The sequence below is a fragment of the Oryza sativa genome, chromosome 2, assembly GCF_034140825.1.
Source record: "Oryza sativa Japonica Group chromosome 2, ASM3414082v1".
Classification (NCBI taxonomy): domain Eukaryota; kingdom Viridiplantae; phylum Streptophyta; class Magnoliopsida; order Poales; family Poaceae; genus Oryza; species Oryza sativa.
Window position 1 is genome coordinate 1,210,741 of NC_089036.1, and position 27,192 is coordinate 1,237,932.

Genomic DNA, 27,192 nt, shown 5'->3' on the forward strand with positions numbered 1-27,192 from the left:
CGCCGGACACGGATTCGGCCTCCCCGGTGGAGGATCTGGCCCCCTGCCGGCCAGATCGGGAGAGGGGTGGCGGCAGCGCGGCAAGACGGCGGGCGGCCTCGAGCTCGCGGCGACGGCGACGCGGCAAGTCGGCGGGCGGCCCGAGCTCGCGGCGACAGCGGCGCTGCAAGATGGTGGGCGGCCTCAAGCTCCCGACGACGGCGGCGCGGCAAGACGGCGGGCGACCTCGTGCTTGCGCGCGACGGCGGCGCGACCTCGAGCTCGCGGCAGCGGGGGCGCGACTCGGCGGAACAGCTCGCGGCGGCGGCGGCCGCGACGGCGCGGCAACGCGGCTCGGAGGAGCAACCCGGTCGGCACGCAGCGGAGGCTGACCGGCCAAACGGCTGTTGGTGACGGCGGCGACGGTCGTGCCCGCCGTGGTGCTCGTGGCAGTTTGCGGCGGTGTCGGCTAGCAACGGTGGTGTCGGGCTGGCTACTTGGTGGCAGAGGACGACGGCGCAGCGGTTTGCGGAGGCGGAGGCTGGCATCGGTAGCAGCGGTGACGGCGGCCGTGGCTGTGGACGGTGGCGACGTCAGCGGATGCGGGTTGCTAGCGAGGTGGCTGGGCGTTCGGCAGCAGCGGCTGCGGTGGCGGTGACTGTGTCTGCGGTCACCGGAGGCATGGCGGACTTGGATGGCTAGCCGAGGGCGTGGCAGACGGCTGCTTTTGGCCGGTGTGGCGTCGTTTGGTGGAGGGGTCGGAGACCGGCTTGGCGCAGAGAGGCGCAGCCGATGGCAGTGGAGGCCGGCTTGGCGCGAGAGGTGCGGCCGATGGAGGGAGGAGGAGGCCGGAATGGCGCGAGAGGCGCATCCGGTGGAGGAGGCCGGTTTGGCGCGAGTGGTGCGGCCGGCGGTGGAGGAGGCGACCTAGGTGTGAGGAGGAGCTGCCGGTGAGAGTGGCGCAGTCTTCGGCGCACGAAGGCTGGCCGGCGGGGGACGCCGGTGCAGGGGTTCCACATGTTGGCAGAGCTTGTGTGGTGGTGGAGCATCGATGTGTCAGCCGTGGATTCGCAGGGTGAGCGGCGGGTGAAAACCTAGTCTGGCCTCGGCCGGACCGACAACGATGGTTCATTCCCCCTCCTGAGGGCATTGTCGTGTTGTCTCACCCCTCAAGGGTGGTTGCCGGGCGAAAGCCCGGTCTTGGCTCCTTTGAGCTTCGACGGACGGCGCCAGCGGTTTTTCTATCGCTTCTCTTCTTAAAGACGTCGTTTTGGCATCCCCTAGGGGGGGCGATCTCGTCTGTGTCGCTTTGTTGGTCTAGTGGTGATCGGTCATGCTTAGCGGCGGCCGTTCCGGTGCTAGCCTTCTCCTGGACTTGTGTGTTGGCGATGTCGGTGTGTTGGTGGTGGTTTTTTTCCTTTTTTCTGGTTACGACCCTTTAGGGTTGTAATCTTATAATTTTTTCTTGCTTTATCAATAGAACTTCGCACCGTCTCGTGTGAGTCGTTAAAAAAAAAGAACGGTTAGATGAATGTATAGAGAGAAGAGAAGGGGAAGAGTTAGGATTCAGGAGACTTCCATCGGAAGGATCTAGAAAATGATATGGGAGTTTTATTAAAAAAAGATACTTCTATGCAGTAAAATGGGAAAAATGGGAATATTTGTGAAGCAAATACATGAATGGACCTACAGCCCTACTGATGGACCTCTGTAGAGACTAGAAATGGACTTTCTATGTAAAATTTATTTATGCAATATTAGATCGGCTAAATTTTAACACTATTATTACTAATGGCACATAATGGTGTTACACGTAGAAAAAGACAGGTCATCGTCGCGCGAATGCGCTACTTGATAGCTAGTACTAGTAGTGACTAGTGAGCAACCAAGTTACAGGCAGACAAACTGTGGGAGGCAAAAATATTCGAACTTCGAGTTTCGGTACCACATGACTCTCGAGGCCTTTGTCTCACCAACTAAGGCTGTGTTCGTTTGGACGTTTTCCAGCGCGCTACAGTGTTTTGCCCCCGCGCACGCTTTTCAAACTACTACACGGTGTACTTTTTTGCAAAAAGTTTCTATACAAAAGTTGCTTAAAAAAATCAAATTAATCCATTTTTGAAAAAAAAATTAGCTAATACTTAATTAATCACGTGTTAATAAACCGTTCCGTTTTCCGTGTTACTGTAGTGCGCTGGGAAAACGTCCAAACGAACACAGCCTAAATCCAAAGTCAATGCCATATGGACCTATCAAGTACTATTTCTGCAATGCAGTCACCTAATCAAGCCCAATCACTAAAATCACTGTTGCAGCAGAGGCAAGACACACATGGCTGATGGCAATTCCCTCTCATCATCACAAAAAGCCAGATTTGGCGCGCTTAATGAGCTCCACTTGGGTGCCAAATCCCCATCAAGCAACACGGCCGCGTTGACTGACCTGACCTAACCTCCCCGCGCGGATCCCGTCACCCGCTCGGTGGCGCGAACCACACGCCGCTCCTGCGGATTTGGCGCGAAACGAGGCCGAAATTTTGTCCACGTGGCCAGCGGTGACCGCACCACCCCCCCCCTTTCCCGCGCCACGTCGCCCGCCAGAACGAGCGTGGACCAGGTCACGGACAGCGACGCACAACTCCCGGTCTACGTGGACCGCGCGTGAGATACTCAGATGGGAGGGGTCGTGGCGTTGGTGGACCGGGTGCATGGAAGTCGGGGGGGATGACGTGGGGTTGACCCCGCGATTTGTTCGCGCTACTCAGTGGCTGGGCTTCCCGCGATTCAGCTTCAAAAGAGCGCACCACATGAGTCACCTAACAAAATGAAGACTCGGGTCACTTGTGTTGACATGGTAATGGTATGCCATATATATTTGCCATGTCAGTGGCAATGATTGATGATCTGGTGGGCTATGTCTATAGAATTGGATTTCGATTATTATGTTACCGTCACATGTCACCATGTTGTGAGTAACTATCATAAGTAACAAATACGATTATTAGTTATTTTAGTTTTAATTGACACACACACACATATATATTTATATATATATATATATATTATTTTCTTAAAATATACAAATAATATATAAATCCTATTTTTATCGTGAAATCCGATAAAAAAACATTTACTCATTTAAGCACAATTTATTATCAAGATGTACGAGAAAAGAGTTGTGAATCACGGCTGATCTAGCAATGCGTCTTTCTTGTCATCACCATAATTTTGTATGGAGGCATTACGCCGCGTACCGAACGCCCCTTCCAAACGATTTATAACAACGACGAGAAAAATAATGTCGACTATCACTAACACCTAATGACATTCATTTAAAAAATACAACATAAGTGTACATTGGGTTCTTACCTTTTAGTGGGAGAAAATTTATTAGCACATTCAAGATGCACAAGAATAGAGCTATGAAACATGACTGACTTGGCAATACGTATTCCTCATCTTCACCATAATACCGTGTAGGCGCATTACGCTGCACACGCGTCACATCCTTACACATCCATATTACACATAAAAACGACACGTAAATAATATCCACCAACCTTACACCAATAGTACTATTATTCATCCAAACAATATTGAATGTACAAAGGTTCCTCACGGGCAAAAATTTATCAGCGCATACAGGGTTACACGAGAATAGAGCCGTGAACCACGACCGACGTGGCAATGCGCATTCCCCGTCACCACCACAATCTCGTGTTCGTGTGGAGGCATTACGCCGCGCACGAGGCGCGCACGCCCCCGCCCATATGAATCGCGTATATGAGGAGAGAGCGACAATGCCACAAGCCCAACCCAATTCATCCCCAAGTCCACCACCACACACACACACACACGCACACCACTCCTCTCCCCACAACCCATCCACTCCCACGCCGCCGCCGCCGCCCGGATCGCCGCGAGATGGAGCAGGTGAGCACCCCTCGACCTCCGCGATGACGATGCCCTTTGCTGTATCCGATCCATCCGCGAGCGTGGAGGAAATGGTCGCTGCTGCTGCTGCTGATGATGAGTGTGTTTGTGTGTGGCTGGAGGAGCAGTACGAGAAGGTGGAGAAGATCGGGGAGGGGACGTACGGGGTGGTGTACAAGGGCAAGCACCGGCATACCAACGAGACGATCGCGCTCAAGAAGATCCGCCTGGAGCAGGAGGACGAGGGCGTCCCCTCCACCGCCATCCGCGAGATCTCGCTGCTCAAGGAGATGCAGCATCGCAACATCGTCAGGTGACCCACCTCCTCCCTCCCTGCTAGCTCCATCTCTCTCTGCGGCTGTTGGTTGGGTGGGTGGGTGGATTGATGGATTGCGTGATTTGCGATTTGTGAATGCTTTGGGAATTTGGATTGTGCCGTGCAGGCTGCAGGACGTCGTGCACAAGGAGAAATGCATATACCTCGTCTTCGAGTACCTCGACCTTGACCTCAAGAAGCACATGGACTCATCCCCGGATTTCAAGAACCACCGCATAGTCAAAGTAAGATGTTGAAACTAACATCCTCTTTTCATTGATGCAAGTATCACGCCATTTAGTGATAGTAACTTCGCTGAAAGTGTGGGATGAGCTAGCCATTGCTTCCATTTTGTGCATGGTTTATGTTGAAACGGGAAATGTGATGCTGTCCTTTGCGCCTGTGTGCAGTCGTTCCTCTACCAGATTCTCCGGGGCATTGCGTACTGCCACTCGCACCGTGTTCTCCACCGAGATTTGAAGCCCCAGAACCTGCTGATAGATCGGCGTACCAACTCATTGAAGCTCGCGGACTTTGGGTTGGCCAGGGCATTTGGCATTCCTGTCCGGACATTTACTCACGAGGTACATTTTACAGCCCGACACGTTTTTCGTTTGGTACACTGTGATTTATAGTCCTTGCACATCACACTACAGAAGAGGGGAACTGTCTAATGGTGAAAACGTGCAGTTAATTTAGATGAGTACATCAAAAAATTAACTTTGCCTCCTTCACTGCAATGCATTTTGTAGGTGCTCTATTAAGTAGGCCACATGTGTACTCTTTTTGCTACATGTTGTGCTACTGTCTGTTTCATTGAATATCACGCATGTATTCACGGAGATATGGTACAAATTGTGGACTATGACCCTATGTCATGGCTGCCAACTGAAGATTAATGTCACCCATTAGTGCTCACTGTTTTTATGGTACATCTTAAGACTGCTTGTATCTCTCTTCCCTCTACTGCCTTTTATAACTGTTAAGAATCAATGGTAGATAATTTTCCAAGCCTACTGTCATAGTGCTTCTTTGTCAGTTTGAATTTTACTCTCATGGCAATATCTGGTGAAACCTATAAACCAGCACAAATACCTGGACCTTTTTCTGTACTGTACACCATCCATTTCTACCTAACTACCTTTACGACAACTCCTGCAAAAAGAAAAAAAAAAGCAATTGATGAACTTAGAAAGGTGGACTACGAAAATGAATGCATGCATACAGAACATAGGCATTTGTAAGAACCGAATTAGTTAACCAGAATAGGTACAGAGCAATTTCTACATCTCCTGAATCTGGAATGCTGCACACGTAGTTTAAACTGTTGTTAATCTAGATAATGGAGAACAAAATGAGAACCCCTCTGTCTTAAGGCAAACCTAGAGCCAGGTTTGACTGGAGCAGGCATAAGTATCAACGAGGTCTTCTTGTGATATACACCTTTTGCCCCTCCATGTTTACATCATTTCATCTTTAACATAACCCACTTTGGTTTGTTAGGTGGTGACATTGTGGTATAGAGCACCTGAAATTCTTCTTGGTGCAAGGCATTATTCCACCCCTGTTGACATGTGGTCAGTTGGTTGCATTTTTGCTGAAATGGTGAATCAGAAGCCACTATTTCCTGGAGATTCTGAGATTGATGAACTCTTTAAGATTTTCAGGTCTTAATTTTCAAATGTTATTAAGTCTTCATGTTCTTCCATGTTTCTGAACAAAGACAGGAAGACCTAACACTGCTCTATACATTTTCATGTGTTCATGTCAATGAAGTATTATGGGCACTCCAAATGAAGAAACTTGGCCAGGTGTTGCTTCACTACCTGACTACATATCAACTTTCCCAAAGTGGCCATCTGTGGTAAATCATGAATGACTTTTGTTATTACTCTTAAAAATTAATATAGTTTGAATATGTGGATAGAGGCAAAAATAAAATCATGCACTGTGATCCTTGCAATCACGTTATGACAGTGCACCATTTTTTTTATTGGGATGCTGGATGTTTTTGGTTCTAACATAGTGTCCATGTTGCAGGATCTTGCAACCGTGGTCCCAACACTTGATTCTTCAGGACTCGATCTTCTCTCTGTAAGTGACCTGTGAATATTTTTGGATTCGATTATGCAACTCATGTTATCATATGATTTCCCTAGAGACAGTCCATTGTTTGTGTTCTATATATTCAGCTGTTGATATTTGAGTTGCTTAGTGAATTCTTGGGATTTTATACCAGGGTTCTATAATTGAGTTCCCAAATTAATTCAGGCACACAAATGTACCCGTTTGTTTTCTTTAGTACATACCTCCATGCTGTGTAAGCAGTATAGTAGATAGCGGGCGCAGCTTGATTGTCAGGATGTAGCCATGTATTCATTTCTCTTGTAATGTTGGTCCTGGTGCACTTTGTTAGTTGTATGTAGGCAAGGGAATCCTCTAGTATAGATATTGCAGTTTCTCCATCCTCATTATATGGCTGTATCGCCATCTACATTGAACATCAAACAGAAGATTGCATAGCTTGTTGTATGAATGTTAGAAGTCTTGCATTTGGGCTGCAATCTGCGTATGAATTTATTATTTTTTTTAAATAAAGTTGTATGAAGCACTATATTCCAAATCTATCAGTGACATTATTTTCTTGGCATCCTTTAATTGTCAGTTGATATGCATCCATAGCCTTGCTGACTGCTATGTTTGCCTCATGCAGAAAATGCTCCGTTTAGATCCAAGCAAAAGAATCAATGCCCGTGCTGCCCTCGAGCACGAGTACTTCAAGGACCTGGAAGTGGCGTAGATTATGCCTCATCTTGTCCATTTGTAAATTAAGATTGCATTGTTTGCTCAGCCGAGTTCTTTTTTGGCTTTCCTTAATCTAAGTTGGTGTGCTCCTCCCCCAACTCTATTTTTGCCCTTTTGGTTGTGTAGAGATGAGAACAGAAGGTACCTCCTGGCTATCCCTCTGTGTAATTCAAGCCAATTGAAAGATCCTTATTGCGGGAGCTCTACATTGCAATTTTGCTCTCTTGCCTATATCCAGTTCCAGGACTGCTGGGATTTTAAGCTGCCAATGTGGCATGGACTTCTCCAGTCATTCAACCAGTTAATTTAAACTCTTTTGCCAACATTTTCCAACTGATGTGACAATGTTTCCTTTATCTGCTGTAAGGATTTCGACACATCTTTAGTTAGTCACAGCCGTAACCAGTCAGTGGTAAGGCGAATACTGCAAATGATTGGGCCGAACATACTGATCATGTGCAAATGGAACACATCCACGTCTCCGTTCTTTTCTTCTTCTTTTTTTGCGAGGAGTCTACGTTCTTTTCTGAGAAATCCCTGCATCCACACTGGTCATACGAATCAAGCTGACAGCTTCGTCAACGAAGCACGTGTGCTATCATTCATATTATTTTCCAGTCTAACCTTCCAACGAATGAAAGAAGCTTCATTCATTGACGAAGCTGGACAAGTATGCATTCATTGACGAAGGCACGAAGCTGGACAAAGTATGCAAGTAGAGCGAGAAACACATAGGGTTATTTCGGCTAGCTCCACAAGGTGATAGACGATCTGGGTTCGAAACCTCATCTCTTCTAATTATTTGATATTAGTTTCTTCCATAATATTAGCTTTTTAAGTATGCAAGCAGAGCAACGAGCCTACGAGAGGCAGAGTTAGCTAGTATCACTTGGAATAGGCTTCCAATTGCCATCATCTCAATCTTGGAATTCAAGCTCATGGGAATGGACCATTGGAGACAGAAAGAAAATTTACTACTGCATTTGACCTCACACTTGTATGCTGCTATGGATTAATGGATGGGAGGACCAATGGCAATGAATCTGTGTTGTATGCAAGCGATGGGCGATGTTCTTGTCCAGGCATTGCAGTAGAAATGCAAGAGCAAGATTCAACAGGAGTGAGTTAATATGCAAGATTTAATGGTGTCCTCAAGAAGCAGCGAAAACAGTTGGACACTACTGTTGCAGGTGTAGCGCAGGGTAAAACATAAGTGAGGCACAGGTACCGTGTGCAATGGCACTATGGCAGCAGTGTCACGAAAAGGACGAGACGGCGTTTGATCTGGATATTTCATAGGAATATTTAACCTTTTGCCACTTTTTCGGACAGGTGAGCTGCAAAGGATTTACCACTTCGTGAGAGGAATTAAACTTGTTTGGTGTAAAGGATAATTGACAAAAAGACAATTTCATATATCAAACACATACTATCTTCTCTTGATCAATGTAGTAGTACAAAATAATAAAGGATAAAAAGACAAACAGCACAGTATCCTTGCATACGTATAGTTGAAAATCCTTTTGTCCGGGGATTTAGGTTCCCAACCCTTTTCACGTGCACGCTTTTCAAACTAATAAACGGTGTATTTTTTTACAAAAAGTTTCTATACGAAAGTTGCTTAAAAAATCATATTGATCTATTTTTGAAAAAAATAGTTAATAGCTAATTAATCACGCATTAATAGACCACTTTGTTTTCCGTACGCACTATTCCAGTTGGAAACTCAGCCAGCCGAACACAACCAATATTATACGCTAGGTTTGAGTACAGCATTCCTCGTCATTGATCTGTTGATTGAAAGATCTCACATGGAAAATTGGCTCTTCCGGTTTGAAGAAAAAGTAAAAGATTTGGATTTCTAAGGATTATTTCTACTAATATCATTTGTTCTGTAGGAATGAAGTATAAAAAAACAAAATGAATCTTTTTTTTCTATAAAGTTGTAAAGAGACACGAAAAACGGAGCAATAGATTAATGCGTGATTAATTAATTATTAGCTTAAAAAACTTCAAAAATGTATTAATATAATTTTTAAAGTAACTCTTCTATAGATTTTTTTTTTGCAAAACACGTAATGTTTAGAAGTTTGAAAAGTGTGCGCGCAGTAAATAAGAGAGTGAGGTTGGGGACTTGAACTCAAGAACACAAATCTCTTGAAAAAAAATCCTTTGGATTGATACGTGCATACATTTCTAATCCTCTTTTTTTTTCTATTCATATGAATTGAAATTCCTCTAAACCAAATAAACGCTAAATTTAGACTCACTCGATGATAAAAAAAGGGTAAATTGGAACCATGCCATTATAATTTTGCAAAGTTTAAGATATACCATTGGTATCTCAATGACATGTAGGACCCACATGAGTCAATGATATGTGGGTCAGTATAGCATATCTCAAATTTTCTAAAATTATAATGGTATGGTTCCAATTTTCCCTAAAAAAATTATGCTCGTTCCGTTCTACAGAGTAAAATATAACACCATACTTGGCTGCTGGGTTGGGTTGGAGTAGCTACGAATCCAGACCACAGTAAAAAAACGGACCGGAGGTCGACCCGCTCTGGTCGTCGGTTCACCGGTTTACTGGTCGAACCGCCGGTTATTTATTTATTAATATTATATTTAATTTGCATTATTTTAAATATAGTACCATCATAAATTGGTGAAAATATGCACGAAGAAACTAGTATATCTATTATTATATAATATGGTCACAATGTCAAAAAAAAATGTAGTATGATAACATAATAAATTCATAACGCATACGGCTATGACAAATTAAAAACCGGTTCAATTCTTAAAATAACCACTACCAATTCACTGGTTCCCATGAAAACGGCCCGGTTCATTTTTTTTTACTTGTTCGATTGAAAGGGCGGTCTTTTTGTTGAAACGAGCCTTTGGTTTTTTTCCGGTGCACCGCCGGTCCGGTCGGTTTTTTTTACTATGATCCAGACAGGATATTTCCAATCGCTGACGAGGTGGGCCCCACCTGCCAGGGGAGCAACCAAAGCCGCCACGCGCCCACGCTGCCGCGACGGGGAGGCGGAGGAGAGCTCGCATCGCACCAAGTAGGAGTATATTACAACGACGGCTTCTACGAAGAAAACCAATCCTCCCCGATAGCCGAAGCCGAAGCCGAAGCCGCCCTGCTCTGACACCTCGATTCACCCCGCCTCGCCGCCGGCCACCGCCGCCGCAGATCAGGCGGCTCCAGCGGGCGGTAGGGCTCCTCCTGTAGGAGGAGTTGGTGGGTACCGTCGCGTTCTTCTTTCCCCTAGCTAGGTCTCGCCAGAAGGAGGAGGAGGCGGTGGCTGCGGCGCGGTCGCCATGGAGGCATACAAGCTCTGGGTGCGCAAGAACCGGGACCTCGTCCGCTCCCTCGAGTCGTTGGCCAATGTAAACCGTAACCTCTGATCCCCAATCGAATCGACTGTTTCCTTTTGTTTGGGGGGGGGGGGGGGGGGGTCTGGAGCTTCGGGAGTTCGTGATCCGTAGTTCGTTGTGTGGAGCTCGTCGATCCGGAGGGAGCTCTTGTTGGGGGTTTGTAGGGGGGGTGTGGGTTTTGGTTGGAATCGACTGAATTGGGGCGCCGTGGTGGCTGACTGGGAGTTGGAGCTGGGGCCAGCTGGGTTTTGGGCGAATTCGTGTGGTTTGTGCTGTCTCTTGTCGAGCACAACATGAGAGGGTTAATTCAACTTCGTTATTTTCCTGCAAATTTTCATCTTGATTCAATGATTCTATTCCAGTGTCATGGAATTTGGTTAGAGGGGTGCAGATTTATTGTAATAACATTACTTGAATCGTACCAGGATATCACTCATCTGAAGTATTTTTATCAGGGGCTAACGTGGATACTTCCTGAGCGCTTTGCCAACTCTGAGATCGCACCAGAAGCAGGTTCGGTAAATGATCTTTTAGTAGAAGTAACATTTAGCATCACTACATCACTATTTGATATGCTTGCTGCTTTGTCTTGTGCTTCACCTTTGAGCCACACTAACGTGTTATATTTGCAAGCGCAAAACGCTATTTCCATATCATGTGTTATTCAGATGAAAAATAGGGTACAAGTATCTTGGCATGGTAACTGGTATTTTTGGATGCTAGAAAGTATAGTATATTGGAATAAATATTATCTAAGATGTAGACGTTGTATATCTAATGAGTTTTGAGATGATGGATACTCAAATGTCAGTTTGGGCGTTATGTTTTGACATGTGATGCACAGTGGCCATTACCACATGATGCATGTGACTGAATATTGATATGCCCATGGTTCCATCGCCAAGTACTGTTCTCTAGAATGATATCTAGTTACACATAATTTTCCAACTTTGTATTGTGTCTGGGTGTTAGCATAACTGCTTCTTGTTTGTATGTTTGTGTAACCACTCTCCTAGGTCTTGGATAACACATGCCGTGAAGCTGGAAGAAATCATTAGCCTTTTGTGGATCAGGCAAAGATTGTGATCAATATCGTTGACACAAAAATACTCCATTATATGTTGCTTCTGACCATCTTCTAGTCGTTGAACATTGTTAACTATTTAGTGCTAATACAATCACTGCTTACTAGATTTGGCCTTTTGTGTCATATAGAGGAAACAAACATGGTTCTTACTATCATCTCGTTATTTATTTATGCAAATTATTAAGTATACGACCTTGTATTAAGTAAAAAAGCTGGACACCTGTTCCTTGTATACGGCCTTGTAGACAAATTCTTATAACAATAACACTGAAAAAACCTTGAGTTATACCGAAAGGATATGTAAGTGTTTTGCCGATACTATTATAATTTTCTTTGCATCACAAGGTGACAGTCTTCAGCCACAAAATCTTGAGTATGTTCACATTCTGAAAAGATATGTAACTGTTTTGACGATACTATTCTCCGGCGAACTTGTATTGTTAAATGCACTGGCAGTAAAACTATTCATTGCTAACTTAGGAATATGAGTACCTTCCAGTTTTGTTATTATTCCAAATCAAACCATTATAGGGCCTAGCTCTTTAATTTTGCTAAGGTTTTCCCAAGGATACTTTATGCTGTACGAAACAAATCAACACTTGTTCACTTTGCAAACACATGATAGATTGTTCTTGGGCACTGTTTTCTTCTCTTACTTAAATGATGTATTTTGAGTGTTACAGGCTTGATCATTTCACATTAAGACATCTTTTTTTTCCTGAACAGTATATGCATTTCTGGGTATCGTGAGTTCTGTCAATCAGCACATAATTGAAACGCCAACTGATGGTCAGACATTGGCCTCCAAAGAGCAATCTATCCCATGGTCCCTTGTTGTCTCAGTACTTAAGGATATTGAGGCAGTTGTTGAGGTGGCTGCCCAGCACTTTGTTGGAGATGATCGCAAATGGAGCTTTCTTGCTGTTACAGAAGCTGTGAAGTAAGATGATAACTTACGTATCATTTTCTTGGTTGCATAACTCATAACTAGTCTGCGTTTCAGGCATTGCTCAGAAAAATGATAATGGTTGTGCAACATTTCAGAGCAGGTGTCAGGTTAGCTGCTTTCGGGGAGAGTGGCTACAAGATGCTCTTACAAGGAGGAGAGGTGGCAAATGAAGAGGAGATTAATATTCTTGATGAAAATTTTGGAGCCAAAAGTAATGGAGTACCAGTCATTTATCCGATGAATGGCCATTTCCAAAATGGTCATGGGGTTGCATCTAATGGTCTTGATGGAAAGGCTGGATTTGTATCAAAGAGTCTGGAGGGAAGAGCTGTAGCTGCTCTTAACAAGTTTGGCCAGAATGCAAAGATGACGTCAGATCCCATGTGGATGAAGAAGGCTCTGCCTCCTCCTGATCCTCCTGGTAAAATAATGATTCCCTATTGGAGTGTCATGTGTCGTGATCTTTGCATCGTATTACCATTTGAATCATGTATCTCTATGAGTCTATTCACACAGCGAGTTATTTGTTGTCTGCTGTGCAGCGATGGTGGTTGAGAAGCCAACTTTGGCAAGTATTTGGTCTGCTAAAGGAATTTCAGGGCGGTTATTTTTGTTAGGAGAAGTTGTCCACATATTCAGACCACTGCTATACGTACTTTTGATCAAAAAATTTGGAATCAAATCATGGACCCCATGGTTAGTGTCATTAGCTGTGGAGATCACAAGTCTTGGCATCCATTCACGTGCAACTGATCTTCATCAAAGAGGGGGAAAAGTTCATCAGCTCTCATCTGCTGAGAGGGACGAGGCAAGATTATTTTAGTTTTCTACCTTGTTCAATTTTGTTTGATCATTTTTTCTCTTCTTCTGAGTTATCTTTTTCTTCATTGGTTCAATTTCATCAGTTGAAAAGGCGAAAGATGATGTGGGCCCTTTATGTCATGAGAGATCCATTCTTTACCAGATACACCAAGTAATGATCTATGAAACCTTATGATAATAGTTGAGTGGTTTGATTTTCCGTTTTCTTCCCCTGCTCTTACACTTCTTTGATGACAGGCGCCATCTCCAGAAGGCTGAGAAAGTGTTGGATCCAGTGCCTCTTATTGGTTTCCTTACAGGTACACGCACCTTCTCCACATCTATAAAATTCTTCCCTACATAAATTCAAGGAGGAAACATTTTGTAACATAAGCTCTGCATGCTCAATTCATTGCAGGCAAACTCGTAGAGCTAGTGGAGGGGGCTCAGACACGATATACATACACATCGGGCTCATAAGGATAATGGACAAGCAGGCAGATGTCATGTCTGAGAGTTTCCTTAACGATTTGCCATGATTAACCTTTTGTGGTTCATGTGATCTGGTTGATGGGTTTTGTTTTGAGCTTGATCCTAATCCTATCTGTACATGCCATTTCCTTAGCAAGATTTGGCATTCCTACCTGATGTCTTGGGGCTGCAAAGCTGTTGCGGCCACTGTAAACTCTCCTCTCTCCTCTGGTGGCAGCTCAGCTGAGAATCTAACTATACTATAGTATATCGGTGTAATATTAAGAATAGGCACATCATCCCTGCAACGATACCGTGTATTTATTTACCAATTACCATGCAGGACATACTGGAACCCAGAACAAGTCCAAGAGAAAATTGCTTGGGTTTTTCATGATTCTGTTGATTCTGTGTTGCAATCTAGTGTCGATGCTTGTGCTCTGTGCTATGTAATAGTAACATGTTTGTATGATGTCCACTTTGCCCAGCTCGATCGCCATTGATGGCCATTAGGCCATATGGGTTCGTATTCCGTAGAGAAACGGTATGCATAGCAGATGAAAATGAAAAATGACACGCGTACAAAAACTTGCTTACAAACATCGTAAAATTTGATATGGCCTGCTGTAACCAAATATTGTTTTTTTATGATTACCCATTAATTAAATCTAACGGTTGAGATTTTGTTTTTTAAGTTTTTTGTAAAGATTTTTTTAAATACGTATAGCATTTACTCAGAGCAAATATTTCACTTGAAATATTGCTAAGATCCTCTGTTTGAAACACACTTTCCTTGTTCCAAAATAAATTATCCTATTAATATGAATCTACACAGACATACTAAATATACGATGATATGATGATATTCTACATTAAGTTAATTTATTTTGGGACGAAAGTATTATTACTCTTTCAAATGCAATTCGGATCAGGACAAGGAGTAAGGTGGCCCAAATTTGATGGGACCGGCCCATATTGCGATGCACCGCCATAGGCCCAATCTTCTTAAGGCCCAACTTAGGAACCTAATCCCCCACTTCCTCCATCGCAGGAGAAGCCAGCGAGTACACAACTCCCGCGCCGCCGCCGCCGTCCTCCTCTCTTCCTCTCTTCTCCCCCGCCGCCGCGCCTCCCGGACCACGCTCCTCTCCGCTCCCTCCCGCGTCGAGGTGACCTCCCTTCCCCTCTCTCCCCCCCCCAATCTCTCGAAGGTGCAGTCCTGCGCTGAGCTCGGATCGGTAGTGTCTAGGGCTCCGCCCCCGCTTCTAGCGCGATTAGTCCGGGTGTTTTCCGCCCCATTGGCTGGATGTAGAGCTCGGATCTAGATTTATGTTTTCTGATTTCGCCGGTAGATTCTTGTGTTCGATTCGGGACCCCTGACGCTCGGTCTCCCTGGCAGGTTGATGCGATTTTTTTAAAAATTTTTTACTATATACTTGATTTAGCTCTTTTCACCGATCCATGCCACGATTCGGTGGTATTTTGCCCCTTCGCGTTTCGATATGTGAATGCTTCTCGATTTAGGGTAAATTTGTTCTGTATGAATTTATACCTTTATGTTTTAGCTTATGAGTTTGGTTTCTGTTCATACACCTTTTCTATTTTCAAGTTAAGGCCAATTATATTTTTGTATCATTTTCTTGATTATAACTGTTGCCCAATTTATAGAATCAGCAGAGCTTGTAGCCATCTGAAGGAAAAGACCAAGCAGCAGCCATGGCATCTCGTTTCTGGGGACAGGTAATCGCCTTTCCGTTTGTACTGGCAGTGATTCTTCTTTGTATCAATATTGCAGTAACAGATATGAACCCTTTTATCATTGGTTACAATAATTTAATACTCTTGCATGGATCTACTCAACTTCAGGGAGACAGCGACTCTGAGGAGGAGGAGCAGGAGATTGAGTCAGAAGCAGGAAGTGAAAGTGAAGATGAAGGCGGTGATGCCGGGGGCCGTTCTGGCAACCAGAACCGCTATTTGAGGACTACTAATGCGAGTGACAGTGACGAGTCCGATTCTGGTCAGCGTGTGGTTCGCTCTTTGAAGGATAAGCGCAATGAAGAGTTGAAAATTACCGTTGATCAGATGCGCAATGCAATGAAGATCAATGACTGGGTGAACTTACAAGAGAGTTTCGAGAAGCTCAACAAGCAGCTTGAGAAGGTGGTTCGTGTCAATGAATCCTCCACAGTTCCAAATATGTATATCAAGGCTCTTGTATTACTGGAGGACTTCCTTGCTGAAGCACTTGCAAATAAAGAGGCCAAGAAGAAGATGAGCAGCAGCAATGCAAAGGCACTCAATGCAATGAAACAAAAACTAAAGAAGAACAACAAGCAGTATGAGAATCTGATCCAGGAATGCAGAGAGCATCCAGAGCGTTTTGAGGATGATGATGTGGAAGACAAGGATGATGATGATGAGACAGAGGATGAGGATAGTGATGCAGAGGAGGATCCTGAAAAGATAGCAATGTCTGAATCAGATGAAGGAGATGATGATGAGGAGGATGACCAGGATGGTGGAGACTGGGTAAGGCATACGAATAAGAAAGATAAGCTTATGGACAAGCAGTTTCTGAAAGACCCCAGTGAAATTACATGGGATATTGTTGATAAAAAGCTCAAAGAGATTGTGGCATCAAGGGGTAAAAAGGGCACGGGGAGGGTTGAGCGTGTTGAGCAGCTAACCTTTTTAACCCGTGTGGCAAAAACACCTGCTCAGAAGCTTGAAATTCTCTTTCATGTGATTTCTGCCCAATTTGATGTGAACCCTAGCTTACTTGGTCACATGCCAGTCAACATGTGGAAGAAGTGTGTTAATAACATGCTTCTTGTGCTTGATATACTGCAACAGTATCCTAATATTGTAGTAGACACCTCAGTGGAGCCTGATGAGAAGGAAACTCAGAAGGGTGCTGACTATGATGGAAAAATCCATGTGACGGGTGACCTGGTTGCGTTCCTAGAGAGACTTGATTCTGAATTTTTTAAGAGTTTGCAGTGCACTGATCCATATACGAAAGATTATGTTCAGAGGCTCAGGGATGAACCTTTGTTTCTGGTTGTTGCACAGAATGTCCAAGATTACCTGGAACATGTTGGTAACTTTAAGGCTGAAGCTAAGGTTGCACTGCGTCGTGTTGAATTGGTATACTACAAACCTCAAGAAGTATACGATTCAATGAGAAAGCTGGCAGAGCAGGATGAAGATAGTAGGGAGGATGAAGACGCAGAGGCTGATGAGGAGCGTCAAGTATCTGATAACAATAGGGGCCCTCCGCCGTTTGTTGTGATCCCTGAGGTCGTGCCTAGGAAGCCTACTTTCCCAGAGAGTGGCAGAGCTTTGATGGATGCATTGATGTCTGTGATTTACAAGTATGGAGATGAAAGGACCAAAGCCCGGGCAATGCTGTGTGACATTTATCACCATGCTATCTCTGATGAATTTTCTGTTGCTCGTGACTTGCTTTTAATGAGCCATTTGCAAGATGGGGTTCAACTCATGGACATATCGTCACAGATATTGTTCAACAGAGTCATGGCCCAGCTGGGGCTGTGTGCTTTTAGGGCTGGTTTGATAATCGAAGCGCATGGTTGCTTGTCTGAGTTATATTCAACTGGGAGAGTGAAGGAGTTGCTTGCACAAGGTGTCCAACAAAGCCGATACCATGAGAAAACTCCTGAACAGGTTTACTTCTGAACTCCCTGCAATATGCACTGCTTTTTTCCCATGTAAATTTACCTGCACACATGTCAATTCTCCTCACAAAACTATTGTTTTGTTGGAAAGAGGTCAATGTGAATTACATCTGGCACTGCAATTACTAATCAGTTGACTGTATTCTAACATAGTTATGTTCTTGCATTTCCTACATCTTTTGATTTATTATTGTTATTATCATATTTGTTTTTTTTAAGGATAGCCACATACTGATTTTAGCATTAAATGCTTTGATTGCTCTATCACTTATAAAGTTATAATGTTAGTGTCTCCATCATTATCTGCCTTTTTATTTTGTTTATCTAGACCTAGAAATTTCATTACATATGCTGAGGCTCATCGCAGAGCTGATCTTATTCTACTAGGAATAATACTTCAACAGTAATCTAAAGAGGTACCACACATCTTCTGTACTTTTTTTTATCATAAGTGCTAATATTGTAATTGCTCTAATTCCTGCAGGAAAGGCTTGAGAGAAGAAGGCAGATGCCTTACCATATGCATATAAACCTTGAACTTTTGGAAGCCACACACTTGATTTGCGCCATGCTGATTGAGGTCCCCAATATGGCAGCCAGTACTTACGATAAGAGGAAGTTTATGAACAGAACATTCCGCAGGCTTCTTGAAATCAGTGAGAGGCAAACTTTTGTCGGGCCACCAGAAAATGTGAGGGACCATGTAATGGCTGCGACAAGGGCCCTCAGCAAGGGTGACCACCAGAAGGCTTTCGATGTCATTAATTCGCTGGAGATCTGGAAGCTTTTGAGGAACAAGGAGCATGTTCTTGAGATGCTGAAACTCAAGATCAAAGAAGAAGCTCTTAGAACCTATCTCTTTTCATACTCTTCTTGTTACCAGTCCCTGAGCCTTGACCAGCTCACGACAATGTTTGACCTTAGTGAGCAACAAGCGCACAGCATTGTTAGCAAGATGATGATGCATGAGGAGCTTCATGCCAGCTGGGATCAACCTACCAAGTGCATCATTTTCCACAACGTTGATCAAACTAGACTTCAGGGACTACTCTTCCAGATGGCTGATAAGCTCTCAGTCCTTGTGGAGAGCAATGAGAGGGCATACGAGGCTAAAACTGGTGGTACCTTTGAGGGAGCACCACCCAGGCGTAGGGGTGATGCTCAGGACTCATCCAACTTGGGCAAGTGGCAGGAGAACTTCGTATCATCACAAGGGCGGCAAGGCGGCGGGAGGTCCGGATACTCTGGCAGAGGTGGAGGCTCTGGAAGAGGTGGTGGTGGCTACCAGAGGGACAGGGGCAGTCAGGGTTCTCGTGGAGGCTATGGTGGTGGTTCACGCTTCCAGGATGGTGGAAGATCTCGCACTGGTTCGATGGCGAAGGGAGGAGGTGATGGCGGTGCACGCATGGTGAGCCTGAACAGGGCTGGTAGAGGTTAGAGAACTAGTTCTCCAGGATAGTATTCAGCGCAAAGTTTTGCAAGTTCTGAAGCACCAATCAAGTTTCTGGCATTTTGGAAGTCGCATCTGTTCTAAACCTGGTCTTGTTTCTTAATTTCGTTGCAGCTTACAGTTTAAAACATTAAATTTGTCGAACACTTGGACAAAGAGCTCTCTGGTTTGTACCATGGGAGTGAGGATTATGTATTCGCTCCTATATTGGTTATCATGCTGGCACTATTTTCTGCTGTTATTGTACTGCTTTATGCTAAATTTACCTTGTTTATCTATGCGCATGTGTGATTCATTAATCTGTTGGAAATTACGTGTTGATCGGAACCGATGTAATGTTGAAAAATTATGATTGCGTTTGTTAAAATGCAATGAGCGATGGATCCTTTTGGTATTAAGTTGTTGAAGATAAACCTGAAGACGATCCATGGCTGAACGCCTGAACCAATATTGTGATTTCCGGAAGGAGTATCAAGGTTGTGTTATTTGGAACACTAACCCAATTTTACTCTCATGTACTGTTGTTTTTGCCTAATAGTTACATCACTTGATGCGTTGATGTTTAACTTTGGCCATTTATCCAAACAATATTTACAAGGAAAAAAGAATTCTCGTTGCATTGTACTTAGAATCTGAGATGCTGCTCCTGTATTGCTGTCTGTAATTGCATACATTTTCTGGCAGAAATTTCACCTCTGGTGATCGATGACAAGAATGCCCGTCATTGTGTATGTGCTCAAGATGTTGGTTTCCCTGTGTATCAGCTTCATGGCATTTGAGTTAGCTCAGATACTATGCTTTTGGAGGGTAGAGATGTGAATTATGAATATATGAGATTGTCTGAAATGTAAAATTATGAATTTATGAGATTGTCAGAAATGTTGGTGTGTGTCTCATGTTATCAAATCAGATAGTGAATGAGTGATTGCATCTCTAATCTTCCATTCTACTCTATACCATTGTAGTGGCAGTGTACATACAATACTAGTATGACTTCTGAAAAAAAAAAAAGAAGCATAGCACACAAGGCAAGCTGATATCACAACCTTGCCATAGTTCTGTTCAGGTTTAGTTCATCGCTTCCTACATTATCGAGAGATTTATGACGGGTAGCTTGTGAGCTTATGTAGGAGAGGGACTGCAACCAAGAGACAAGTACCGGCTTCCGTGTGACATCATCAGATTCTGCAACATGAGCATGCATGTCGTCAAGGAGCACATCCTGACCTTCCTTCGGTAGCAGACTGACGAATTCCGCCAGCTCCTTCAGCAGATAAGGGAATGACTGCAGAGAGGGCAAAAGAGGGTGTTAGTAGTGCATGGTATCTGCAACTTCAAAGGCTTATGCACTCTCAAGACTCAAGAGATGAAAAACATTGGAATTGAATGATAGCCTCAATAAAGCCGGTTGAAACATAGCTACCGAGTATGGAACACAGTGGTTCGCGAGTCATTCAATCACCAAAGATACAGATTTTCCTAGCTAGTGAAGTTTGTAATGTGACAAATAAATTTGTTTGTGATTCCATGATTCTGCAGTAAAATTATCGTCCTAGAAACTAAGTACCATCCTGAATACAACCATGGAACAACACATGAATATTCCAGAAAATAAATACTACTCTACACATGAACAAAATATTGGTCAAGAGAGAGATCTTACCTGAATATCCACGAGGAAGATGAGCCGCAGCAACAGGTCTAATATTTTCTTACAAGGTTCTGTGCTACCTTCCCATGACCTCCACAAGGATTTGTCCTCTACCATTGAGGTATGGCAAAGATCTTTAGCCTTGACAACAAGGTTATGGATACAGAAAAGAGTGGCTGGACTCCCAGCAGGAAGATGTCGGGCGAGTGCTGCAACTCCTGATGCTAATCCTTCAAAGGGAGTTACCCCAGGATAGGCCTATTAAGTTAAAAGAAAATAGCCAACTAAATTAGTCTTCCAGATAGAAATCAAATATGGGAATAGTAGCCAATGAGTTACCTCCAAAGTTCTCTTGATATAGTAAAAAGCAAGTTGTTCTTTCAAAGCCATTCGATCATCCGGATCAGTATCATTGCCGGATGACAAGAAAGATACCACCACTGAGTGTGAGGCACGTGTTACTTTCTCATTTGAATGCTGTATGTATCTGACAATTTTATGATAAGGACACTTTTTCTTAATATCGAAAATCTAGATAGCCAAGAACAAATTAAATATCAAGACAAAAAATAACAAACTGCAGTTTGAAAGGATACAAGAACATGATCGAAGCTAACTTGTCCTGAATCATGTGGGCTGGAATGAGGCTAATGCAAGTTGGTATAACCCGCAGATAAAACAATATGCGTGATGTCTGAACCACATCTCCGTGCCAGATATATCTTGTTCCATCCAAGGTTAATAAATCTACAATATGCCAAAAAAAGGACCTTAATGAACAGTATCAGAATCAGAACGGTAAAATGAGACAAATGGGAATTAAAAAATCAACCTGGTTTACTTGTCAATTCAGCATAAGAAGGAATTGACTCAATGAACAAAGCAGCAACTGCCGCATTTTCCTGATTGACAAGAACAGCACGCCGGACTGCCTCAGTGTACTCAGGAAGGCGCAAGCGTCGCAGATGTTCCAAACAAGAGAAGGACACCAAGATCTTAACAGCAACATCTGGTTGGAATCCCTCTGAGGACTTAGCATTCAACCTGTGCTTAGTGACCTCGGCTGAAAAGACTACAACCATAAGGAATGCAGCCTCGGCGATCTTCTCAATATCTGTGATCAAATCATCCTGCTTCCCCTGATGCAAAATTACTGCTGCACGAAGATGACAATACAGCACTTGTGCATATTCCCATACACACGTTTCAACAGAAGTTTTAGCCTTATCACTGGCAAATGAATACTGATTACAGAGAATTCCAGCAACAGGTCCAGCCTCCTTGAAAAGCACACTATCCAGATGTTGCTTCACCCGATTCTTGACAATTTCAGGTGAATTCCCATCTGGACATTGCACAGACATCTTGAGCAAATCTGGCAGAGGAAGAAGCTCCTCCAGTAGCGCCATACAGACACAACGCAACACTGACTCATGAGGAGTGACCTGCCCACACTGCGTCAAGCCCAATGCAACACATTGAAGAAGTAAACGCCTATCATCGACGTGTTTCCCTTCTAAAACTGCCTTCTCAGCTGCAAATCGGATAGTCCGCTCAGGCGCCTCCTTCAACCGTGGATCAAAATCCAGCCGGTATCTCGCTGAAGCAACCCTCAATGCCCTCAGGGCACCACAAGCTACCATCACCACCGGAGACATAACATAGCCCTGGCTCTGACACGACTCCGGTGAAATCATCTCGAATAGAACCTGAACTTTGCGCATCTTCCTCGACTCAATGAAGCCCAGCAACAACCACTCCACCAGCTTAAGCATCCTAACACCAACAGACAGGCTCCCGATCCTCCCGCAAATCGTAAGCAAGGATCCAATAATTCTTCTAAACTGCAGCTCATCAGCAGATGCCAACACGCAACCAATACCAGCAAGAGCCAGGTGATCAAGATCATGGCAGCTCTCGCTCCCCTTCTCCATGTCATCAAGAATGCGAGCTACAGCCACAACAGGATCGCTATCATGGCCATCGCCGGACTCGCCGCCGCCGCCGCCGAGATTCTCTGCTGCTGTGCTCCCCGAATTGGCATGGCTGGAGAGGCTCTTAGCACTCCTAGAGGAGGCGAGTGCGCCGAGGAGGAGGAGGCGAGGTGAGACGGGGAGAGAGGCGGGGAGAGACGGCGGGAGGAGGTGCGGGCTGGTGGCGAGCAGCGGCGAGACGAGGCGCGGGTGGAGCGGGAGCAGCGGGAGGAGGAGCGCGACGTGGGCGGAGGAGAGGCGGAGCGAGCGGCGGTGGAGGTGGAGGGTCTCCAGGGCGGCGAGGGCGTCGGCGGCGGCGGGGGAGGTGGGGTTGCGGAGGTGCGACCACGCGGAGAGGATGGTGGTCGGGGCGGGGGGTCGAGGCGGCGACGGTGGCGCGAAGGTGCCGGACTCGAGGAGGTCGGCGAGGGCCACGGCGGCGGCCGGCGGCGGCGTCGCCATGGCTGGGCTTGGAATTGGATTGGAGTTTTGGGGATTAATTGAGAGGAGTTGAGACTGACACGACGACGACGGCGACGCTGAGAGTTCAGGCTCGCGACGACAAATTCGAACCGAATTCTGCTCGGTTTGTGAATAGTTTTGAATTTTGACCACCAATCTAATCGGCTTGTGAATGATTTTGTATTTTGACCACCAGTCTGCACGATTTGTGAATAATTTTGAATTATGCACTATTTTATTTTATTTCGAGGGAATGGACAGTAGCTCTGCCTTTCATATACGTACTACTTAATAGGTTTACATAAAAAGGAGAAAACGGTATGCAATTAGCAATCCTGCACTGTTCTACGAGACAATCTACCCAGGTATTCCGTAGTTAATTTTCTCTTATTCTGAATACAAGGTGCAGTCTGGAAGAATTCTTGTAGATTGTGTTTTAGCTAGCAGTTTATGAAGTAATTTGCTGAATAAGAGTCGAATCGAATATGAAATTTCATGATACTTAGCAGGGATGCTAAAAATTTATTGATTAGGCGGGCTGCAGAAGCGCAAATACACGAAATATAGATACAATTCAAGTTCACACTTTTTTTTTCCCTTTGAATAACAATTCAAGTTCACACGATCCCAACAACTTCATCCTTCAGCACAAGAAGTTTCAGTTCAGAGAAAAATGATTGCACAAGAAGCTCCCAGGGACAGTAGAAAAGCCCCCATTATTGTTCGTGCTAAAGACTCATAATTCATCAAGCAAACAGGTCGATTCCCCAGAACTTGGCAGGCTGGTTGGTGCGGTACTTCCGGTCGATGGATCTCATCTTCTCCATGTCCTCGTCGGAGATGGCGAAATCGAAGACCGCAAAGTTCTCCTGCAATCTCTCCTCCTTGGATGTCTTGGGGATCACCACTGTGTTCCTCTGAAGCCCCCACCGGAGCACCAGCTGCGCCGGTGTCTTGCCATATTTCTCAGCCAGAGACTGCACCGGCATAGAAGTAAGCTGAGAAATTACTACCAGGTTTTCACAATGTGACACTGAAATGTGATGCTATGCAAAAACAGTGGTGATGGTTTGGAATGTCATATCATACAACCTTGATGACAGGGTCGTCGAGGCATGAGACGGACCCAAACCACTCAGTATTGGCAGTGGAGCCACCCAGAGGGGTATGGGCAGTGACTAAGATCCCATGCTTCTGGCAGAACTTGACAAGACAGTCGCGCTGGAAGTAGGGATGTGTCTCGATTTGATTCACTGCGGGCTTTATCTTAGCATAAGCCAAACAATCTCTGGTAAGGAATATGTCATAGTTGCTGCATGAACAACAACTCACTGGTTAGATTCAAGAAGTTGACTTCCTCTGTCATGACAGATGAGCAAACAGCAGTATGAAAATTGCAAGATCTACGATTTCTCCCAAAATTTTTTTTGCAAGATCTACAGCTACCTTTTGGTTCTTCTGTATGTCGACAGCTCAAGTGATTGAAATTATCTCATAGACCTAGGAGCTAGTATCCATAGTGGTTACTAAAAAGAATGACATTACTATCGGACAAGAAAACCTGGATTATCAAGATGGTGATAATAACAACGTACAAGGAATAACCAAATATTGTAAGGATGCTTCCAGAGATTAAAGAAACTAATCTATGATTATAGCTAGAGAACAATTGGTAATATTGATTTACTTCACCTAATCCCAATGCTGCGAACCAGTCCCATGGAAACAAGATCCTCCATAGCGTGCCATGTTGTCTCCAATGAGATAGTGGTATCAATGTCTAGCACACCATCATCACCAAGAGCACTAGCAGTCGTACCAACTCCTGTAAATGACAGAAATGTTCATATTGTCAGTAATCCAATGAAAATGAATCAATGTTCTTCCACTATACTAGATAAAACAAGAACAGAGTCTATACCAGTATGACGGGTAGCTACTGGGAAGTGGATAAGGTAGAGATCTAGATAATCTAGCCGCAACTTTTTCAAGCTATCCTTACATGCTTCAACCACATGCCCATGATCTGAGTTCCACAACTACAACCAAAAAAAAGATACAGAACCTTCAATCAAATAACATATAAATGTGGAGAAAAGAATAGCGCACTAGATGAAACAAGGGCTAATTAATTGCCTGATAGTACACTTGCTAAGTGAAAATCAGGTGTAAAACAACATGATAGTAGTTTTGTAGTTTCATTCAGAACGACATCAGGGGGTAGCTCCCATAGTCCCAAGTACAACAGATGTGTGCAATAACAATTCCAAAGAAAGGTAAAGAAAATGCAATACATCATGAGAAAAAAAAAGGAATTCCATAATGTAACACTCATATTTAGGCTAATCATGCCAACCACCTGTACGAGTCGGGGGAATTGGGTTCATAACATTGTACTATACCCCTTTTCTAATGAGGCAGTAGAAACTAACCAGTAGGTGAATATATATATATATTTTTCAGCAGTAAGAAAAAAGTAGTATATTCATGGTTTGAAAGGAAGACAATTGTATTGTCCAATCTTAATAACCTTGGTTGTGATGAAAAGATCCTCCCTCTTGACAAGTCCAGTTTGGAATGCCTCTGCAAGTGCATCCCCAACTTCAGCCTCGTTTTGGTAATCAGCTGCAGGACCAGCAAGCAAGCACAGTTAGCAAATCACCTAAACTAGGCAAAATTTCCCAAAAGACTTGGAACCATGATTCATAATCCCTATCAATTACTCCAGAATATATGATTGAACCCCCAAAAAAAGAAAAGGAAAAGGATTCATAAATCCGCTACCTATTCAAGACAAACTTCATAGAGTACTCGCTAGAATGAACATGATATGTTTACATCTCCAAACAACACGAGGCCAAAACGATTGCCAATTTTAACTTCCACAGTGACGCACAAGCACACAAGCAAATTATTGCAGATTGGCAATTCTGGAACCGACCAACTCGTAGTCGTAGCAACTCCGGCTCGGCTCGATCGGAGCAACAGGCGGGAGGAGGAGAAGGGAAGTGAAGGGAAGCTATGGAGGTCGCTAGGTTGGGGGTGGTGTTGTTCAATACCGGCGCAGTCGAAGTGGCGGTAGCCGATGCGGAGTGCGGAGTGGATGAGGTCGCGGATGGCGGGGGAGTCCATCCGCCACACGCCCAACCCCACCGACGGCATCGTGTGGCCGCTGCTCAGCGCCAGCGCCGCCGGCACTCCGCTCCCCTGCGCCGCCGCCATCCCGCGCCTCTGCTCTGCTCCGCCGCCTCGTTGGAATCGGAGACGAGAAGAAGAAGAAGAGTGCGTCCTTCTTCTGATGTGATGCACTACCAGTGAGATTCTCGATGTGCCTCTCGTCTCCAAGTAGATTGGCATCTTCACAAGATAGATAGACACTGTGATGGCCATTGCTGAGGTGTGCAAGAATTTTGTAGATATAATAACCTTATTTCTTGTATCTAACATTTCATCGTTCGTATTATTTAAATTTTTTTTATGATTAGTATTTTTATGGTTATTAGATGGTAAAAGATAAATATTACTTTATGCATGGTTTATCTTTTTTATTTTTTCATAAATTTTTTAAATAAGATGGATGATCAAACGTTAGACACAGAAATCCACAATTGTACTTAAAATGAGACGGATGAGTATGTATTTATTTCCTTCACTACAATCATTTCTTGTACTCCCTCCGTTTCATAATGTAAATCATTCTAGTATTTCCCACATTAATATTGATGTTAATGAATATATATATATATATATATATATATATATATATATATATATATATATATATATATATATATATATATATAATATATATATATATATATATATATTCATTAACATCAATATTAATGTAGGAAATGCTAGAATGACTTACATTGTGAAACGGAGGAAGTTGGTATTTATTTCCTCCATTACAAAATATTTTTTGTAGGTATTTCCGTGATAGTACAAAATTTGTACCACGATATAAGCAATTCTAATGTACATGAATCCATGCATTTCCAATCGCAATTGAGACGACTGAGTATTTACTAAACAGCTTAGAAATGCTTATACGGATAGAGTAAAAGACATCCATTCCAAATCAAGAGAAATTTGGGGGGCAATACAGATTGATTTGAAGTTCTTAAAAAATAATAGAAACCTGGTTTTGAGTGAATTTGGGGTGTGCTGGTGTTGATATATGATTTCTGAAAGGGGATTGGTTATACTTATACATCTGTGT

General features: G+C 43.9%; 5 protein-coding genes across 6 annotated transcripts; 3 read left to right on the forward strand and 2 right to left on the reverse strand.

Annotated features, from left to right (window-relative positions):
• The first annotated feature begins 3,756 nt into the window (after nt 1-3,756).
• LOC4328135 (cyclin-dependent kinase A-2-like) lies at nt 3,757-7,369 on the forward strand. 2 transcript variants are annotated; one of them, NM_001406421.1, is made up of 8 exons: nt 3,778-3,911; nt 4,040-4,224; nt 4,355-4,472; nt 4,638-4,811; nt 5,731-5,894; nt 6,004-6,091; nt 6,268-6,321; nt 6,941-7,369. In NM_001406421.1, exons 1-8 carry the CDS (start codon nt 3,903-3,905, stop codon nt 7,025-7,027), a joined length of 879 nt encoding a protein of 292 aa, NP_001393350.1. In that variant the 5' UTR covers nt 3,778-3,902; the 3' UTR covers nt 7,028-7,369. The 2 variants fall into 2 exon arrangements, with proteins under 2 accessions (XP_015623587.1, NP_001393350.1); XM_015768101.3 differs by having other exon boundaries at nt 3,757-4,224; nt 6,941-7,263.
• Nucleotides 7,370-10,137: 2,768 nt separating this feature from the next.
• LOC4328136 (peroxisome biogenesis protein 16) lies at nt 10,138-14,155 on the forward strand. The gene is made up of 8 exons (NM_001406422.1): nt 10,138-10,437; nt 10,881-10,938; nt 12,239-12,452; nt 12,557-12,882; nt 13,004-13,269; nt 13,367-13,434; nt 13,521-13,582; nt 13,681-14,155. The coding sequence occupies exons 1-8, from the start codon at nt 10,369-10,371 to the stop codon at nt 13,740-13,742; spliced, it is 1,125 nt and encodes a 374-aa protein (NP_001393351.1). The 5' UTR covers nt 10,138-10,368; the 3' UTR covers nt 13,743-14,155.
• A 613-nt stretch (nt 14,156-14,768) lies between these two features.
• On the forward strand, nt 14,769-19,125 carry LOC4328137 (eukaryotic translation initiation factor 3 subunit C). The gene is made up of 4 exons (XM_015770024.3): nt 14,769-14,902; nt 15,402-15,473; nt 15,600-17,423; nt 17,919-19,125. The coding sequence occupies exons 2-4, from the start codon at nt 15,450-15,452 to the stop codon at nt 18,870-18,872; spliced, it is 2,802 nt and encodes a 933-aa protein (XP_015625510.1). The 5' UTR covers nt 14,769-14,902; nt 15,402-15,449; the 3' UTR covers nt 18,873-19,125.
• A 670-nt stretch (nt 19,126-19,795) lies between these two features.
• LOC4328138 (uncharacterized) lies at nt 19,796-23,029 on the reverse strand. The gene is made up of 5 exons (XM_015770025.3): nt 21,368-23,029; nt 21,132-21,282; nt 20,875-21,022; nt 20,548-20,793; nt 19,796-20,169 (listed from the first exon to the last, which is right to left on the reverse strand). Exons 1-5 carry the CDS (start codon nt 22,968-22,970, stop codon nt 19,924-19,926), a joined length of 2,394 nt encoding a protein of 797 aa, XP_015625511.1. The 5' UTR covers nt 22,971-23,029; the 3' UTR covers nt 19,796-19,923.
• Nucleotides 23,030-23,534: 505 nt separating this feature from the next.
• On the reverse strand, nt 23,535-26,307 carry LOC4328139 (NADP-dependent D-sorbitol-6-phosphate dehydrogenase). The gene is made up of 6 exons (XM_015767144.2): nt 26,030-26,307; nt 25,501-25,595; nt 24,892-25,009; nt 24,663-24,795; nt 24,063-24,282; nt 23,535-23,947 (listed from the first exon to the last, which is right to left on the reverse strand). Exons 1-6 carry the CDS (start codon nt 26,190-26,192, stop codon nt 23,717-23,719), a joined length of 960 nt encoding a protein of 319 aa, XP_015622630.2. The 5' UTR covers nt 26,193-26,307; the 3' UTR covers nt 23,535-23,716.
• Between the last annotated feature and the right edge of the window lie 885 nt (nt 26,308-27,192).